At 54.8% G+C, this 19,416-nt stretch overlaps 2 protein-coding genes across 21 annotated transcripts in view; both read left to right on the top strand.

The window, feature by feature from the left end:
* NPHS1 (NPHS1 adhesion molecule, nephrin) overlaps window positions 1-6,110 on the top strand; it is a 67,370-nt gene extending 61,260 nt beyond the window's left edge. For all 20 annotated transcript variants that reach the window (XR_014940221.1, XR_014940224.1, XR_014940222.1 and 17 more), the window contains 3 exons: window positions 862-1,082; window positions 5,250-5,423; window positions 6,029-6,110. Coding sequence is in view for 15 of the 20 variants with exons in the window: in XM_085530938.1 (XP_085387064.1) it covers window positions 862-1,082; window positions 5,250-5,423; window positions 6,029-6,061 (428 nt within the window). In the remaining 5 variants the exon portion in view is untranslated. The remainder of the gene's footprint in view (window positions 1-861; window positions 1,083-5,249; window positions 5,424-6,028) is intronic.
* Window positions 6,111-12,924: 6,814 nt separating this feature from the next.
* The window catches only part of LOC107306777 (myosin-7), a 31,552-nt gene continuing 25,060 nt past the window's right edge, over window positions 12,925-19,416 (top strand). The window contains exons 1-3 of the mRNA XM_085530948.1: window positions 12,925-13,157; window positions 17,490-17,709; window positions 18,753-18,896. Coding sequence (XP_085387074.1) covers window positions 13,027-13,157; window positions 17,490-17,709; window positions 18,753-18,896 — 495 coding nt within the window. The 5' untranslated portion in view covers window positions 12,925-13,026. The remainder of the gene's footprint in view (window positions 13,158-17,489; window positions 17,710-18,752; window positions 18,897-19,416) is intronic.

The following is a 19,416-nucleotide window of genomic DNA, read 5'->3' as shown; positions in this document are numbered from 1 at the left end:
GGCGGATTGGGACAGGAAGTGGGGGGGGGGGAGGCAAGGGGAAGGAGGGAGGGGGTTAAATGGAAATGGAGGGGGGTGGGACCAGAAGTTGGAGTCGGAACCGGAAGTGGAAGAGAAAATGAAAGTGAAAGTGGAAGTGGAGGTGTAGGTGGAAAAGGAAGTGGAAGTGAAGGGGGGCAACAAACTGGAAGTCAATGCGGAAGTGATGGCAGAAAGTGAAAGTGGAATTGGGGTTCCAAAGTGAAACAGGAAGTGAGGCCCAGGCGGAAGGAAGTGGTAGATTGGGACAGGAAGTGGGGGGGGGGGGGGGTTGGGGGGGGTGGAAATGATGTGGAGGGGGAAGGGAAGTGGGAAAGATGGGGGGTGAGATGGGAAATCAGGGTGCAGACCAGAAGTTGGGGGTCAGAACCGGAAGTTGAGGTCAGGACCAGAAGTTGGGGGTCGGAACCGGAAGTTGGAGGTGAGAACCGGAAGCTGGGGTCAAAACCAGAAGTGGGGGCAGCAAAGAATCGGGGTTCCAAAGTGAAACCGGAAGTGGAGCCCCTAGGAACGGAAGTGGTAGATTGGGACCGGAAGTGGGGGGTGAAAGTGCCTCCACGGGGCTTCCGGGGGGGGAGAGGAAGTGGGAAAGGAGTGGAGGGGAAACGGAAATGAGGGGGGAGGGGCGGGAAACCGGGTTGAAAACCGGAAGTTTGGGGTGAAAACCAGAAGTGGGGGGGGGATTGAAAAGGAACCGGAAATGGGGTGGGTCGAAAATGAAAGTGAAACAAGAAAGGGGGGGGGGGGGGGGTGGCCAGCAACCGGAAGTGATGATCAAACTGGAAGTGACTTTGGATGTTATTCCCCCCCCACGTGACTCAGACCTGCCCCGTGATTGGCCACAGCCCCCCGGCGAAGCCCCTCCCCCCTCGGAGCTGCCCAGTCCTCCAGCCCTGGTGGGGGCGCTGTGCGCTCTGGGGGCGCTATTGCTGCTGGGCAACGGAGTGTTGGGAGGAGCCCTATGGAGGAGGAACCGGAAGTTGGGGGGCGGGGCCAACGAAAGGGGGCGGAGCCCGGAAGGGATGGGAGAGAGGAGTGTGGAGGTGAGGGGGGGATAATGGGGAGCAATGGGGGGGAATGGGGGGCTATGGTGGCTATGGGGGATAATGGGGGGCTATGGGGGGCTATGGTGGCTATGGGGGATAATGGGGGGCAATGGGGGGCTATGGTGGCTATGGGAGGTAATGGGGGGCAATGGGGGCAATGTGGAGGTAATGTGGGTCAATGTGGGCTATAGGGGGTAATGGGGACAATGAGGGTCAATGGGTGGTAATGGGGGGCAATGGGGTTTATGGGGGTAATGGGGGGCTATGGGAGGTAATGGGGGGCAATGGGGGCAATGGGGAGGTAATGTGGGTCAATGGGGGCTATAGGGGGTAATGGGGGGCAACGGGGGGCAATGGGGGGTAATGGGGGTTAATGGGGCTAATGGTGGGCAATGGGGGCAGTAGGGGGTAATGGGGGTTAATGGGGCTAATGGTGGGCAATGGGGGCAATGGAAGGTAATGGGGGGCAGTGGGGCTAATGGTGGGCAATGGGGGCAATGGAGGTCAATGGGGGGTAATGGGGGGCAATTGAGGGACAATGGGGGGTAATGAGGGGCAATCAGATTAATGGGGGACAATGGGGGGCAACGGGGGGCAATGGGTGGTAATGGGGGTCAATGGGGCTAATGGTGAGCAATGGAGGCTATAGGGGTAATGGGGACAATGGGGGTCAATGGGTGGTAATGGGACGCAATTGGGGGGTAATGGGGGGCAATGGGAGGTAATGGGGGGCAGTGGGGTTAATGGTGGGCAATGGGGACAGTGGAAGGTAATGGGGGGTAATGGGGCGCAATTGAGGGACAATGAGGGGTAATGAGGGGCAATGGGGTTAATAGGGGACAATGGGGGCAACGGGGGGCAATGGGTGTCAATGGGGCTAATGGTGGGCAATGGGGGCAATGGAAGGTAATGGGGGGCAGTGGGGATAATGGTGGGCAATGGGGAAAATGGAGGTCAATGGGGGGTAATGGGGGGCAATGGGGTTAATGGGGGCAATGGGGGGCAATGGGGGCAATGGAAGGTAATGGGGGGCAGTGGGGATAATGGTGGGCAATGGGGACAATGGAGGTCAATGGGGGGTAATGGGGGGCAATGGGGTTAATGGGGGCAATGGGGGGCAATGGGGGCAATGGAAGGTAATGGGGGGCAGTGGGGCTAATGGTGGGCAATGGGGACAATGGAGGTCAATGGGGGGTAATGGGGGGAATTGAAGGACAATGGGGGGTAATGAGGGGCAATGGGGTTAATGGGGGCAATGGGGGGCAATGGGGGGCAATGGAAGGTAAAGGGGGGTCAATGGGGCTAATGGTGAGCAATGGGGGGCAATGGGAGGAAATGGGGTTAATGGTGGGCAACAGGGGGCAATGGGGAGGTAATGGGGGGCAATTGGGGGTAATGGGGAGCAATGGGGGCAATGGGGATGTAATGGGGGGTAATGGGGGGCTATGGGGGGTGATTGCGGGCAATGGGGGCTATAGGGGGTAATGGGGGGAAATTGGGGGGCAATGGGGTTAATGGGGGGCAATGGGGAGCAACGGGGGTCAATGGGAGGTAATGGGGGTCAATGGGGCTAATGGTGAGCAATGGGGGCAATGGAAGGTAATGGGGTCAATGGGGCTAATGGTGGGCAATGGAAGTCAATGGGGGGTAATAGGGGGCAATTGAGGGACAATGGGTGGTAATGAGGGGCAATGGGGTTAATGGGGAGCAACGGGGGGCAATGGGTGGTAATGGGGGTTAATGGGGCTAATGGTGGACAATGGGGGCTATAGGGGTAATGGGGACAATGGGGGTCAATGGGTGGTAATGGGAAGCATTTGGGGCGTAATGGGGGGCAATGGGAGGTAATGGGGAGCACTGGGTTTAATGGGGGCAGTGGGGGGCAATGGGGTGTAATGGGGGTCAATGGGGCTAATGGTGGGCAATGGGGGCAATGGGAGGAAATGGGGTTAATGGTGGGCAACAGGGGGCAATGGGGATGTAATGGGGGCAATGGGGTGCTATGGGGGGTGATAGCGGGCAATGGGGGCTATAGGGGGTAATGGGGGGAAATTGGGGGGCAATGGGTGGTAATGGGGGGCAATGGGGTTAATGGGGGGCAATGGGGAGCAACGGGGTCAATGGGAGGTAATGGGGGTCAATGGGGCTAATGGTGAGCAATGGGGGCAATGGGGGCTATAGGGGGTAATGGGGGCAATGGGGGTCAATGAGGGGTAATGGGTGGTAATTGGGGGACGGTGGGAGGTAATGGGGGGCAATGGGGTTAATGGGGGACAATGGGGGGCAACGGGGGGCAATGGGTGGTAATGGGTGTCAGTGGGTCTAATGGTGGGCAGTGGGGGCTATAGGGGTAATGGGGACAATGGGGGTCAATGGGTGGTAATGGGAAGCAATTGGGGCATAATGGAGGGCAATGAGGTTAATGGGGGCAATGGGGGGCAACGGGGGGCAATGGAAGGTAATGGAGGTCAATGGGGCTAATGGTGGGCAATGGTGGGCAATGGGGACAATGGAGGTCAATGGGGGGTAATGCGGGGCAATTGAGGGACAATAGGTGGTAATGGGGGGCAATGGGGTTAATGGGGGACAATGGGGGGCAACGGGAGGCAATGGGTGGTAATGGGTGTCAATGGGTCTAATGGTGGGCAATGGGGACAATGGGGGCTATAGGGGTAATGGGGACAATGGGGGTCAATGGGTGGTAATGGGACGCAATTGGGGGGTAATGGGGGGCAATGGGGGCAATGGGGGTCAATGGGGCTAATGGTGGGCAATGGGGGCAGTGGAAGGTAATGGGGGGCAGTGGGGCTAATGGTGGGCAATGGGGACAATGGGGAGGTAATGGGGGGCAATTGGGGCAATCGGGAGGTAATGGGGGCAATGGGGGGCTATGAGGGGCAATGGAAGGTAATGGGGGGCAATGGGGTTAATGTGGGGCAACGGGGGGCAATGGGGTTAATGTGGGGCAACGGGGGGCAATGGAAGGTAATGGGGGTCAACGGGGGGCTAATGGTGGGCAATGGGGGCAATGGAAGGTAATGGGGACAATGGGGGTCAATGGGTGGTAAGGGGACGCAGTTGGGGGGTAATGGGGGGCAATGGTGTTAATGGGGGCAATGGGGGGCAACGGGGGGCAATGGGTGTTAATGGGTGTCAATGGGGCTAATGGGGGTCAATGGGGGGCAATGGGAGGAAATGGGGTTAATGGTGGGCAACAGGGGGCAATGGGGAGGTAATGGGGGGCAATTGGGGGTAATGGGGAGCAATGGGGTAATGGGGATGTAATGGTGGGCAATGGGGGTTATGGGGGGTGATAGCGGGCAATGGGGGCTATAGGGGGTAATGGGGGGCAATTGGGGGGCAATGGGTGGTAATGGGGGGCAATGGGGTTAATGGGGGGCAATGGGGAGCAACGGGGGTCAATGGGAGGTAATGGGGGTCAATGGGGCTAATGGTGGGCAATGGGGGCAATGGGGGCTATAGAGGGTAATGGGGACAATGGGGGTCAATGAGGGGTAATGGGGGACAATGGGGGGCAACGGGGGGTAATGGGGGGCAATGGGGTTAATAGGAGGCAATGGGGGGCAACGGGGTCAATGGGAGGCAATTGGGGGTCAATGGGGTTAATAGGGAGAAACGGGGGTCAATGGGGGGTAATGGGGTCAATGGGGGTCAATCGGTGGTAATGGGGGGCAATTGGGGGGCAATGAGGGGTAATGAGGGGCAATGGGGTTAATGGTGGGCAATGGGGGACAATGGGGGCTATAGAGGGTAATGGGGACAATGGGGGTCAGTGGGGGGTAATGGGGGTCAATGGGGGACAAAGGAGGGCAATGGGGGCAATAGGGTGTAATGGGGGGCAATGGGGGGTATTGGGAGGTAATGGGGATAATGGGGGACAGTGGGGGAGTCCATTTATGGGGGGGGGCATTTGGGGGTCCCCATCCATGTTGCTTTTGGAAGGGGGGGGGTCCCTTTATTGGGGGGGGGACATTTGGGAGACCTCATATGGTGGGAGGGGGGGTCCCTGTATTTGGGGCGGGGGTCATATGGGGGTCCCTATATTGGGTGGGGGGCATTTGGGGGTCCCCATAGGGGTTGCTTTTGGGGGTTGTCCATTTATTTAGAGGGGGGGGGTCTCAACCATTCCCCCACCCCCCCCAGCTGAGCTCTATAGCATCATGGCCGCCCCTCCCCCCATCCGACGCTGCCCCCCCCACCTGGGAGGACCTCCAAGCCCCCCCCCCAAAATGGGAGGACCCCCAAGAATGGGACCCCCCCCCTATTCAGCATCACTACGAGGATGTGGCTGAATATTGGGGGGGGGGCGACCAGGAGGTAAGAAACAACACCCCCCATATCCCCCCCCCATATCCCCCCCCATATCCCCCCCATATACCCCCCCCATATCCCCCCCCATATCCCCCCCCATGTACCCCCCCCATATCCCCCCCCATATACCCCCCCCATATCCCCCCCCATATCCCCCCCCATATACCCCCCCCATATCCCCCCCCATATCCATATTATATGGGGGGGCTCAATTTAAGGGGGGGACGGAGGGGGGGGGTTTGATGGGGGGGCTCGATTTAAGGGGGGGGATGGGGGGGTTCAGTTTAAGGGGGGGGGGAGGGAGGGGGGGTCTCAATTTCAGGGGGGGAAGGGGGGGAGTCAGATGAGGGGCTCAATTTAAGTGGGGGGTCTCACTATGGGGCTGATTGGGGGTCATTAATTCCATCCCCCCCCCCACTCCCCAGAGACCCTTTAATTATAGGGCTGTAATTAGGGCCCTCACCCCCAAAGGGCCTTTAATTACGAGGAGTTACTTAGGGGTCCCAGAGCCATTAAGTGTGTGTGTGGGGCTGGACAATTAAGGGGGGGGGGTCCCAGTTATGGGGCTGATTTGGGGTCATTAATTACCCCCCCCCCCCCAATATCTGCAGGTGCCCATTAACCTCCTTGGGGAACTGGTGTGAGTCCACCCCAATTAACAGAGCTTAATTAAACGACTTAATTAATGCTGTCTCTATGGGTCCCTGTGTGTTCGTATGGGTCTCTCTATGGGGTCTCTGTGGGGTCTCTGTGGGGTCTCTGTGGGTCTCTCTATGGGATCTCTATGGGATCTCTGTGGGGTCTCTATGGGATCTCTGTGGGGTCTCTATGGGATCTCTATGGGTCTCTCCATGGGGTCTCTCTATGGGATCTCTATGGGTCTCTCCGTGGGGTCTCTCTATGGGGTCTCTATGGGATCTCTGTGGGGTCGCTATGGGTCTCTCTATGGGGTCTCTATGGGGTCTCTATGGGGTCTCTATGGGATCTCTATGGGGTCTCTGTGGGGTCTCTATGGGATCTCTATGGGATCTCTATGGGGTCTCTATGGGATCTCTGTGGGGTCTCTATGGGATCTCTATGGGTCTCTCTGTGGGGTCTCTCTATGGGGTCTCTATGGGGTCTATGGGTCTCTAGGTCACTCTATGGGTCTCTATGGCATTTCTCTACTCTATGGGAAATTGGAGAAAATGGGGGAAATTGAGGGGGGAATTTGGGGAAATAAGGGGGAAATTGGTGGAAATAAGGGGGAAAATGGGGGAAATAAGGGGGAAAATGGGAGAATAAGGGGGGAAATGGGGGAAATTGAGGGAAGTAAGGAAAAAAATGGGGGAAATAATGGGGAAATTTGGGGAAATAATGGGGAAATAAAGGGGAAATAGGGGGAATAAGGGGGAAATTTGAGGAAATAAGGGGGAAAATGGGGGAAAGAAGGGGGAAATGAGGGAAATATGGGGGAAAATGGCGGAAGTAAGGAAGAAATATGGGGAAAATAAGGGGGAAATGGGGGAAATAATGGGGAAATTGGTGGAAATAAGGGGGAAATGAGGGGGAATAATGGAGAAATGGGGGAAATAATGGGGAAATTGGTGGAAATAAGGGGGAATAATGGGGAAATTGGTGGAAATTGGGGGGAAATGGGGTGAAAATGAGGAAATGAAGGGGAAAATTGGGGGAATGAGGGGGAAAAAGGGGAAAATGGGGGAAATTGAGGGAGGTAAGGAGGAAAATGGGGGAAATAATGGGGAAATTTGGGGAAAGAATGGGGAAATAAAGGGGAAATAGGGGGAATAAGGGGGAAATTTGAGGAAATAAGGGGGAAAATGGGGGAAATAAGGGGGAAAATGGGGGAAGTAAGGAAGAAATATGGGGAAAATAAGGGGGAAATGGGGGAAATAATGGGGAAATTGGTAGAAATAAGGGGGAAAATGGGGGAAATAAGGGGGAAATTGGGGAAAGTGGGGGAAATTGGGGGAAGTAAGGAGGAAAATGGGGAAAATTGGAGGAAATAAGGGGAAAATGTTGGAAATAAGGGGAAATAGAGGGAAGTAAGGAGGAAAATTGGGAGATAATGGGGAAATCGGTGGAAATAAGGGGAAAATGGGGGAAATGTGGGGAAATAAGGGGAAAAATGGGGGCAATTGGGGTCAAAATGGGGTTGAAGAAGAGAAAGATGAGAAAGATGGGGGAAATTTGGGGGAAATCATCTGGAAATTGGGGAGGAAATGGAGGAAAAGAGGGGGAAGGGAGTAGAAATATGAGGCAAAATTGGGGGAAAACAGGAAAAAAACCCCAAAAGGAAATGGGGGTGGGGGGGGGGTGGGAAGGTGGGGGGGGGCAAGGATGCCCTATATGGCCATAAATGGGCAGAAGCCGTTTGGCTCTGGGGGGGGAAATCCCAAAAATAGATGGAGGGGGGGGACAGGGACAAGGACAGAACCCCCCCCCCCCCCCGCCCCACACCTGTCCTTTGTCTGTCTGTCCCCCCCCTCCCCCCACGATCCTTTTGTCTGCCCTCATCCATCTCGCTATAGCACTGGGGGGGGAGGGGGGAGAGGGGCCCCTATGGGGTCCTAGTTGGTCCTATGGGGGGTGGGGGTGGGGTGGGTGGTGTCCTATGGGGTCCTATGGGGGGGATATGGGGTTCCTCTGGGGTCCTAGGGGGGGTATGGGGTTCCTATGGGGTCCTAGTTGGTCCTGTGGGGGGTGGGGTGGGGGGTGTCCTATGGGGTCCTATGGGGGGGATATGGGGTTCCTATGGGGTCCTAGGGGGGGTATGGGGTTCCTATGGGGTTTCTATGGGGTCCTGTGGGGGATGGGAGTGTGGGGGGTGACCGATGGGGTCCTAAGGGGGGATATGGGGTTCCTATGGGGTTCCATTTGGTCCTTTGGGGGGTGGGGGTGGAAGGGTGTCCTATGGGGTCCTAAGGGGGGGATATGGGGTTCCTATGGGGTCCTATTTGGTCCTGTGGGGGGGTGGGGTGGGGGGGTGTCCTATGGGGTTCCATTTGGTCCTGTGGGGGATGGGAGTGTGGGGGTGACCTATGGGGTCCTAAGGGGGGATATGGGGTTCCTATGGGGTTCTATTTAGTCCTGTGGGGGGTGGGGGGGATGTCCTATGGGGTCCTATGGGGGGGATATGGGGTTCCTATGGGGTCCTATTTGGTCTTGTGGGGAGTGGGGGTGAGGAGGGTGTCCTATGGGGGTATATGGAGTTCCTATGGGGTCCTAGTTGGTCCTATGGGGGGTGGGGGGTGTCCTATGGGGTCCTGTGGGGGGGATATGGGGTTCCTATGGGGTTCTATGAGGTCCTATAGGTTCCTGGGGGTGGGGAGGGGAGCTCTACGGGGGGGGTATGTGGTTCTTATGGGGTTCTATGGGGTCCTATAGCTACCCCCCCGGTGGGGTGGAGGCTATGGGATTCTATGGGGTTCCTATGGGGTCCTATGAGTGGAGGGGGGAAATGGGACCCTATGAGGGTCCTACGAGGTTCTATAGGGTTTTACAAGGGGAGGGTGAGGGGCCCCTATGGGGTCCTATGGGGGAGCTGGCCCTATAGGGTCCTTTGTGGGGGATGGGATCCTATGGAATCCTATAGGGTCCTATGGGGTCCCGTGGAATCAGGGGGAGTTATGGGGTCAAATAGGGATTGGGGATTCCTATGGGCTGCAAGGGGGGAGATCTATAGGGTCTCTATGGGGCAGGGGGGTGTTCCTATAGGGCAGGGGGGTCCCTATGGGGTCGGGGGTCTCCCTATGGGGCAGGGGGGTCACTATGAGGTTGGGGGTCTCCTTATCGGGCAGGACGGTCCCTATGGGATGAGGGGGTTCCTATGGGGCAGAGGGGTGTCCCTATGGGGCAGAGGATCCCTGTGAGTCATGGGGGGTCTTTGTATGGGGCAGGGATGTCCCAGTGGGGTGGAGGTGAGACCCTATGGGGTTGGGGGTCTCCCTGTGGGGCTGAGGGGTTGCTATGGGGCAGGGGGGATCTCCCTATGGGGCAGGGGGGTCCCTATGCAACAGGGAAGTCTCCCCCTGGGGCAGAGTGGTCCTTATGGGGCAGGGGGGTCCCTATGAGGTTGGGGGTCTCCCTATGGGGCAGAGCAATCCCGATGGGGCAGAGGCGTTTCTATGGGGCAGAGGCGTTTCTATGGGGCAGAGGGGTCCCTATGGGGCAGAGGGGTCCCTATGGGGCATGAGGGTCCACATATGGGGTAGGGTGGCCCCTATGGGATCGAGGGTCTCCTTAATGGGACAGGGGTGTCCCAGTGGGTTAGACAGGTATCGCTATGGGGCTGGGGGTCTCGCTATGGGGCATGGGGGGCCCCTATGGGGCAGAGGGTCTTCCTATGGGGCACGGGGAGATGGGGGGAGGGGGCGGTGGGTCAGCGTGGCCCCGCCCCCTTCGATGACGTCATGTTTTTGGGGAAGGGGGGGGGGGGGGGGATAAAAGGAGCCCCCCCGGAACCGGCAGCAGCAGATTGACCAGGTGGGAATGGGAGGAACTGGGAGCACTGGGATGGGAGACTGGGAGGGACTGGGAGGGACTGGGAGGAGATATGGGGAGACTGGGAAGGACTGGGAGTGTCTATAGGGAAACTGGGAGGGACTGGGAAGGGATTTGGGGAGACTGGGAGGAACTGGGAGGAGTTAGTGGGAAACTGGGAGGGACTGGGAGTGTCTATAAGGAAACTGGGAGGGACTGGGAGGGACTGGAAGTGTCTATAGAGAGACTGGGAGGGACTGGGAGCATTGGGATGGGAGACTGGGATGGACTGGGAGGGACTGGGAGTGTCTATAGAGGAACTGGGAGGGACTGGGAGGGACTGGGAGTGTCTATAGAGGAACTGGGAGGGACTGGGAGGGACTGGGAGTGTCTATAGAGGAACTGGGAGGGACTGGGAGGGACTGGGAGTGTCTATAGAGGAACTGGGATGGACTGGGAGGAAACTGGAAGGGATTCAGGGGAAACTGGGAGGGACTGGGAAGGGATTTGGGGAGACTGGGAGGAACTGGGAGGAAACTGGGAGGAGTTAGTGGGAAACCGGGAGGGACTGGGATTATCTATAGGGAGACTGGGAGGGGATGTGAAGAAACTGGGAGGGACTGGGAGTGTGTATAGGGAAACTGGGAGGAACTGGGAGGGACTGGGAGGGGATATGGGGAGACTGGGAGGAAACTGGGAGGGACTGGAAGGGACTGGGAGTGTCGATAGGGAAAGTGGGAGGGGATATGGGGAGACTGGGAGGAACTGGGAGGAAACTGGGAGGGAATGGGAGGGAATGGGAGGGACTGGGAGTGTCTATAGAGGAACTGGGAGGGACTGGGAGTGTCTATAAGGAAACTGGGCGGGGGACTGGGATGGACTGGGAGGGACTGGGAGTGTGTATAGAGAGACTGGGAGGGACTGTGAGGAAACTGGGAGTGACTGGGAGTGTGTATAGGGAAACTGGGAGGGAATGGGAGGGGATATGGGGAAACTGTGAGGGGAAATGGGGGAATGGGGGAACTGGGAGGGACTGGGAGGAAACTGGGAGGAAACTGGAAGGGATTCGGGGGAAACTGGGAGGGACTGGGAGTGTCTATAAGGAAACTGGGAGGGACTGGGAGGGAACTGGGAGGGACTGGGAGTGTCTATACAGAGACTGGGAGGGGATATGGGGAGACTGGGAGGAACTGGGAGGAAACTGGGAGGGACTAGGAGTATCTATAGGGAAACTGGGAGGGACTGGGAGGGACTGGAAGTGTCTATAGAGGGACTGGGAAGGACTGGGAGGGACTGGGAGGAAACTGGGAGTATCTACAGGGAGACTGGGAGGGACTGGGAGTGTCTATAGAGAGACTGGGAGGGACTGGGAGCACTGGGATGGGAGACTGGGAAGGACTGGGAGTGTCTATAGAGGAACTGGGAGGGACTGGGAGGAAACTGGGAGGGACTGGGAGTGTCTATACAGAGACTGGGAGGGGAACTGGGAGGGGATATGGGGAAACTGGGAGGGGAAATGGGGGAATGGGGGAACTGGGAGGGACTGGGAGGAAACTGGGAGGAGTTAGTGGGAAACTGGGAGGGACTGGGATTATCTATAGGGAGACTGGGAGGGGATGTGAAGAAACTGGGAGGGACTGGGAGGGTCTGGGTGGGAATGGGAGGGACTGTGAGTGTCTATAGAGGAACTGGGATGGACTGGGAGGGACTGGGAGTGTCAATAGGGAAACTGGGAGGGGGACTGGGATGGACTGGGAGGGACTGGGAGTGTCTATAGAGAGACTGGGAGGGACTGGGAGGAAACTGGGAGTGACTGGGAGTGTGTATAGGGAAACTGGGAGGGGATATGGGGGAATGGGGGAACTGGGAGGAAACTGGGAAGGACTGGGAGTGTCTATAGAGGAACTGGGAGGGGGACTGGGATGGACTGGGAGGGACTGGGAGTGTGTATAGGAAAACTGGGAGGGGATATGGGGAAACTGGGAGGAACTGGGAGGAAACTGGGAGGGACTGGGAGTGTCGATAGGGAGACTGGGAGGGACTGGGAGGGGATATGGGGAAACTGGAAGGGGAAATGGGGGAATGGGGGAACTGGGAGGAACTGGGAGTGTCTATAGGGAGACTGGGAGGGGATCTGGGGAAACTGGGAGGGACTGGGAGGAACTGGGAGTGTTGTTCTATGGAGACTGGGAGGGGAGACTGGGAAACTGGGAGAGAATAAGAGGAAACTGGGATGGACTGGGAGGAAACTGGGAGGGAATGTGGGCTAACCAGGAAGGACTGGGAGGGTGGATGTTTGGACTGGGGGGGGACTGGGTTATACTGGGATATACTGGGTTATACTGGGATGTACTGGGATATACTGGGATGTACTGGGTTATACTGGGATGTACTGGGATATACTGGGATGTACTGGGTTATACTGGGATGTACTGGGATGTACTGGGATGTATTGGGATGTATTGGGTTATACTGGGATGTACTGGGTTATACTGGGATATACTGGGTTATACTGGGATGTATTGGGATGTATTGGGTTAAACTGGGATGTATTGGGATATATTGGGTTATACTGGGATGTACTGGGTTATACTAGGCTAAACTGGGATGTATTGGGATATACTGGGATATACTGGGATGTATTGGGATATACTGGGATATACTGGGATGAACTGGGTTATACCGGGATATACTGTGATGTACTGGGTTATACTGGGATATACTGGGTTATACTGGGATATACTGGGATATACTGGGATATACTGGGTTATACTGGGATATACTGGGATGTACTGGGATATTCTGGGATGAACTGGGTTATACCAGGATATACTGGGATGTACTGGGTTATACTGGGATATACTGGGATGTACTGGGATATACTGGGATGTACTGGGTTATACCGGGATGTACTGGGTTATACTGGGTTATACTGGGATATACTGGGATGTACTTGGATATACTGGGTTATACTGAGATATACTGGGATGTACTGGGATATACTGGGTTATACTGGGATGTACTGGGATGTACTGGGATGTACTGGGTTATACTGAGGTATACTGGGATGTACTGAGATGTACTGGGATATACTAGGTTATACTGGGATATACTGGGATGTACTGGGATGTACTGGGTTATACTGGGATGTACTGGGATGTACTGGGATATACTGGGATGTACTGGGATATACTGGGATGAACTGGGAGCTGACGCCACTGTCCCGGACCAGAGTTCACAGAGTGGAAGAGAACAGAGGTGAGTGCGGCACCAAAGTGAACTGGGAGCACTGGTTTAACTGGTGCCCTATTGATCCCTTACTGGTTTAACTGGTGCCCTATTGATCCCTTACTGGTGTGACTGGTGCCCTATTGATCCCTTACTGGTTTAACTGGTGCCCTATTGATCCCTTACTGGTGTAACTGGTGCCCTATTGATCCCTTACTGGTTTAACTGGTGCCCTATTGATCCCTTAGTGGTTTAACTGGTGCCTTATTGATCCCTTACTGGTGTGACTGGTGCCCTATTGATCCCTTACTGGTGTGACTGGTGCCCTATTGATCCCTTACTGGTGTAACTGGTGCCCTATTGATCCCTTACTGGTTTAACTGGTGCCCTATTGATCCCTTACTGGTTTAACTGGTGCCTTATTGATCCCTTACTGGTTTAACTGGTGCCCTATTGATCCCTTACTGGTGTGACTGGTGCCCTATTGATCCCTTACTGGTTTAACTGGTGCCCTATTGATCCCTTACTGGTTTAACTGGTGCCCTATTGATCCCTTACTGGTTTAACTGGTGCCTTATTGATCCCTTACTGGTTTAACTGGTGCCCTATTGATCCCTTACTGGTGTGACTGGTGCCCTATTGATCCCTTAGTGGTTTAACTGGTGCCTTATTGATCCCTTAGTGGTTTAACTGGTGCCCTATTGATCCCTTACTGGTGTGACTGGTGCCCTATTGATCCCTTACTGGTGTGACTGGTGCCCTATTGATCCCTTACTGGTTTAACTGGTGCCCTATTGATCCCTTACTGGTTTAACTGGTGCCGTATTGATCCCTTACTGGTGTGACTGGTGCCTTATTGATCCCTTACTGGTGTGACTGGTGCCCTATTGATCCCTTACTGGTTTAACTGGTGCCCTTTTGATCCCTTACTGGTGTGACTGGTGCCCTATTGATCCCTTAGTGGTTTAACTGGTGCCCTATTGATCCCTTACTGGTGTGACTGGTGCCTTATTGATCCCTTACTGGTGTGACTGGTGCCCTATTGATCCCTTACTGGTTTAACTGGTGCCCTTTTGATCCCTTACTGGTGTGACTGGTGCCCTATTGATCCCTTACTGGTTTAACTGGTGCCGTATTGATCCCTTACTGGTGTGACTGGTGCCCTATTGATCCCTTACTGGTTTAACTGGTGCCTTATTGATCCCTTACTGGTGTGACTGGTGCCCTGTTGATCCCTTACTGGTGTGACTGGTGCCCTATTGATCCCTTACTGGTTTAACTGGTGCCGTATTGATCCCTTACTGGTGTGACTGGTGCCCTATTGATCCCTTACTGGTGTGACTGGTGCCCTATTGATCCCTTACTGGTTTAACTGGTGCCCTATTGATCCCTTACTGGTGTGACTGGTGCCCTATTGATCCCTTACTGGTTTAACTGGTGCCCTATTGATCCCTTACTGGTGTGACTGGTGCCCTATTGATCCCTTACTGGTTTAACTGGTGCCCTATTGATCCCTTACTGGTGTGACTGGTGCCTTATTGATCCCTTACTGGTGTGACTGGTGCACTATTGATCCCTTACTGGTTTAACTGGTGCCCTATTGATCCCTTACTGGTGTGACTGGTGCCCTATTGATCCCTTACTGGTGTGACTGGTGCCTTATTGATCCCTTACTGGTTTAACTGGTGCCCTATTGATCCCTTACTGGTGTGACTGGTGCCCTATTGATCCCTTACTGGTGTGACTGGTGCCCTATTGATCCCTTACTGGTGTAACTGGTGCCCTATTGATCCCTTACTGGTGTGACTGGTGCCCTATTGATCCCTTACTGGTTTAACTGGTGCCCTATTGATCCCTTACTGGTGTAACTGGTGCCTTATTGATCCCTTACTGGTTTAACTGGTGCCCTATTGATCCCTTACTGGTGTGACTGGTGCCCTATTGATCCCTTACTGGTGTGACTGGTGCCTTATTGATCCCTTACTGGTTTAACTGGTGCCCTATTGATCCCTTACTGGTTTAACTGGTGCCCTATTGATCCCTTACTGGTGTGACTGGTGCCCTATTGATCCCTTACTGGTGTAACTGGTGCCCTATTGATCCCTTACTGGTTTAACTGGTGCCCTATTGATCCCTTACTGGTGTAACTGGTGCCCTATTGATCCCTTACTGGTGTCTTACTGGTGCCCTATTGATCCCTTACTGGTGTGACTGGTGCCCTATTGATCCCTTACTGGTGTGACTGGTGCACTATTGATCCCTTACTGGTTTAACTGGTGCCCTATTGATCCCTTACTGGTGTCTTACTGGTGCCCTATTGATCCCTTACTGGTTTAACTGGTGCCCTATTGATCCCTTACTGGTGTGACTGGTGCACTATTGATCCCTTACTGGTTTAACTGGTGCCTTATTGATCCCTTACTGGTGTCTTACTGGTGCCCTATTGATCCCTTACTGGTTTAACTGGTGCCCTATTGATCCCTTACTGGTGTGACTGGTGCCCTATTGATCCCTTACTGGTTTAACTGGTGCCTTATTGATCCCTTACTGGTGTCTTACTGGTGCCCTATTGATCCCTTACTGGTTTAACTGGTGCCCTATTGATCCCTTACTGGTGTGACTGGTGCCCTATTGATCCCTTACTGGTGTGACTGGTGCCCTATTGATCCCTTACTGGTGTGACTGGTGCCCTATTGATCCCTTACTGGTGTGTCTGGTGCCTTATTGATCCCTTACTGGTGTGACTGGTGCCCTATTGATCCCTTACTGGTGTGACTGGTGCCCTATTGATCCCTTACTGGTTTAACTGGTGCCCTATTGATCCCTTACTGCTGTGACTGGTGCCCTATTGATCCCTTACTGGTTTAACTGGTGCCCTATTGATCCCTTACTGGTGTGACTGGTGCCGTATTGATCCCTTACTGGTGTGACTGGTGCCCTATTGATCCCTTACTGGTGTGACTGGTGCCCTATTGATCCCTTACTGGTGTGACTGGGATCCTACTGGTACAACTTGTCCCTTACTGGTGTAACTGGTGCCATACTGGTGTAACTGGTGCCTTACCGGTGCCATACTGGTGCCATACAGGTGTAACTGGTGCCCTACTGGTGTTGTACTGGTGTAACTGGTGTAACTGGTGTTCCTGGTGCCATACTGGTGTGACTGGTGTCTTACTGGTGCCCTACTGGTGTAACTGGTGTAACTGGTGTTCCTGGTACTGTACTGGTGTGCCTGGTGCCCTACTGGTGTTGTACTGGTGTAACTGGTGTGACTGATACCTTACTGGTGTGCCTGTTGCCTTACTGGTGCCGTACTGATGTAACTGGTGTGACTGATACCTTACTGGTGTAACTGGTGTGACTGATGCCATACTGGTGTAACTGGTGTAACTGGTGTGTTCCTGCTGCCATACTGGATTAACTGTTGCCATCCTGGTGCCATACTGGTGTAACTGGTGTGTTCCCATATTGGTGTAACTGGTATAACCAGTGTGTTCCTAGTGCCCTACTGGTTCCATACTGGTTTAACTGGTTTAGTAACTGGTGCCCTACTGGTGCCATACTGCTGCCTTCCTAGTGCCCTACTGGTGCTGTACTGGTGCCTTACTGGTGTGACTGTTGCCATACTGGTGCTGCACTGGTGCTGCACTGGTGCCTTCATAGTGCTGTACTGGTGCCATACTGGTGTAACTGGTGCCATACTGGTTTAACTGGTGTTGTACTGGTTCCCAGCCCGCCAGCCCCCGTTGGAGCTGTCTGAGTTCGTCAAGGCCGCCCCGTACCTGGTGCCGTACTGGTGCCATACTAATGTAACTGGTGCCATACTGGTTTAACTGGTGTAACTGATGCCATACTGGTTTAACTGGTGCCATACTGGTGTAACTGGTATCTTACCGGCTCCCAGCCCGCCATGCCGTCCCCCCTGTCGGAGCTGTCTGAGTTCGGCAAGGCCGCCCCGTACCTGGTGCCATACTGGTTTAACTGGTGCCATGCTGGTATAACTGGTATCTTACCGGCTCCCAGCCTGCCATGCCGTCCCCCCCCCATTGGAGCTGTCTGAGTTTGGCTAGGCCACCCTGTACCTGGTGCCGTACTGGTACCGTACTGGTGTAACTGGTGCCGTACTGGTACCATACTGGTGTAACTGGTGCCGTACTGGTACCGTACTGGTGTAACTGGTGCCGTACTGGTATAACTGGTGTCTTACTGGTGCATTTCCAGCTCCCAGCCCACCATGCCGTCCCCGCCGTCGGAGCTGTCGGAGTTTGGCTAGGCTACCCCGTACCTGGTGCCGTACTGGTACCGTACTGGTGTAACTGGTGCCGTACTGGTATAACTGGAGTCTTACTGGTGTGTTTCCAGCTCCCAGCCCGCCATGCCGTCCCCGCCGTCGGAGCTGTCGGAGTTCGGCGAGGCCGCCCCGTACCTACGCAAGTCGGAGCAGGAGCGGCTGGCGGCGCAGACGCGGCCGTTCGACCTGAAGCGCGACATCTTCGTCCCCGACGACACCATGGAGTTCGTCAAGGCCACCATCGTCAGCCGCGACGGGAACATGGTCACCGCCAACACCGAGCACGGCAAGGTCAGGGGGGAACTAACAGCAGGGGAATGTAGAGATGGCACTAAATAGACCAAATCTGTCCCAAAATGGCCCCAAACCACCCCCAAATGGCCCAGATCTGACACTTACCAGCCCCCAAATGGAACAAATCTGACCCAAAATGGTCAGAATTGGCACTTATTAGATATCTAGAACCCCCAAATACCTCATAGGGCTGAACCCAGAACTCCACATATCATCTCTACAGTCTCATAGGATATCCAGATCCCAAACACATCCCTATCACCCTTGGGACACCTAGAACCCAAATATCATCTCTAATATCCCATAGGATATCCAGACCCCAAACTCCTCCTCCATCACCAATGGGACACCTAGAACCCCAAATATCATCTCTAATATTCCATAGGATATCCAGACCCCAAACACGACCTCTATCACCCTTGGGACACCTAGAACCCCAAATATCATCTCTAAAATCCTATAGCATATCCAGACCTCAAACTCCTCCTCTATCATCAATGGGACACCTAGAATCCCAAATATCATCTCTAATATCCCATAGCAGATCCAGACCCCAAACACAACCTCTGTCACCCATGGAACACCTAGAGACCCCCAAATATCATCTCTAATATCCCATAGGATATCCAGACCCCAAACCCCTCCTCCATCACCCATGGGACACCTAGAACCCTCGAATATCTCATAGGGCTGAACCTAGAACCTCAAATAACTTCTCAACAGTCCCATAGCATATCCAGACCCCAAACACAACCTCCATCACCCATGGTACACCTAGAACCCCAAATATCTTCTCTACAATCTCATAGTATATCCAGACCCCAACCTCCTCCTCTATCACCAATGGGACACCTAGAACCCCAAATATCATCTCTACAGTCCCATAGCATATCCAGACCCCAAACACAATCTCCATCACCCATGGGACACCTAGAACACCCCCAGGTCCCTTACCTCACACAGATCCCACCTGGCCCCATTGCTGACCCATAGCCGCCCTCCCTTCACCCCACATCTCCCTCCCTCCCCTCCCCACGCAGACGGTGACGGTGAGGGAGGACCAGATCATGCAGCAGAACCCCCCCAAATTCGACCGCATTGAGGACATGGCCATGCTGACCTTCCTCCATGAGCCCGCCGTCCTCTACAACCTCAAGGAGCGCTACGCATCCTGGATGATCTACGTGAGTCCCCACAACCCATAGGGTGACCCCACAACCCATAGGGTGACCCTACAACATGGTGGGTGGGTGACCCTAAGACCTGGTGGGTGGGTGACCCCAAGACCTGGTGGATGGGTGACCCTACAACCCATAGGGTGACCCCACAACCCATAGGGTGACCCTACAACCCATAGGGTGACCCTACAACATGGTGGGTGGGTGACCCCGTAACCTTGTGGGTGGGTGACGCTACGACATGGTGGGTGGGTGACTCTATGACATGGTGGGTGGGTGACCCTACAACCCGGTGGGTGACCCTACAACCCGGTGGGTGACCCTATAGCCATGTGGGTGGGTGAGCCTGTGACCTAGTGGGTGACCCTACAACCATTGACCCATTGGTGCATATAGAACCAGGATGTCCCAGTAGCACTAAGAGCTCCAGACCCATTGGTCCACCTAGAACCAGGATTTCTCAGTAGGACTGAGAGCCCTGAACCCACTGGGCCACCTAGAACCAAGATGTCCGACATGGAAGGCC

Source organism: Coturnix japonica, unplaced genomic scaffold (genome assembly GCF_054131305.1).
Source record: "Coturnix japonica strain WE unplaced genomic scaffold, WE-NBRP24 Scf039, whole genome shotgun sequence".
In the NCBI taxonomy this organism is placed as follows: Eukaryota; Metazoa; Chordata; class Aves; order Galliformes; family Phasianidae; genus Coturnix; species Coturnix japonica.
Note: the sequence above shows the minus strand (reverse complement) of the source record. Positions and strands in the feature narration are given on the sequence as shown.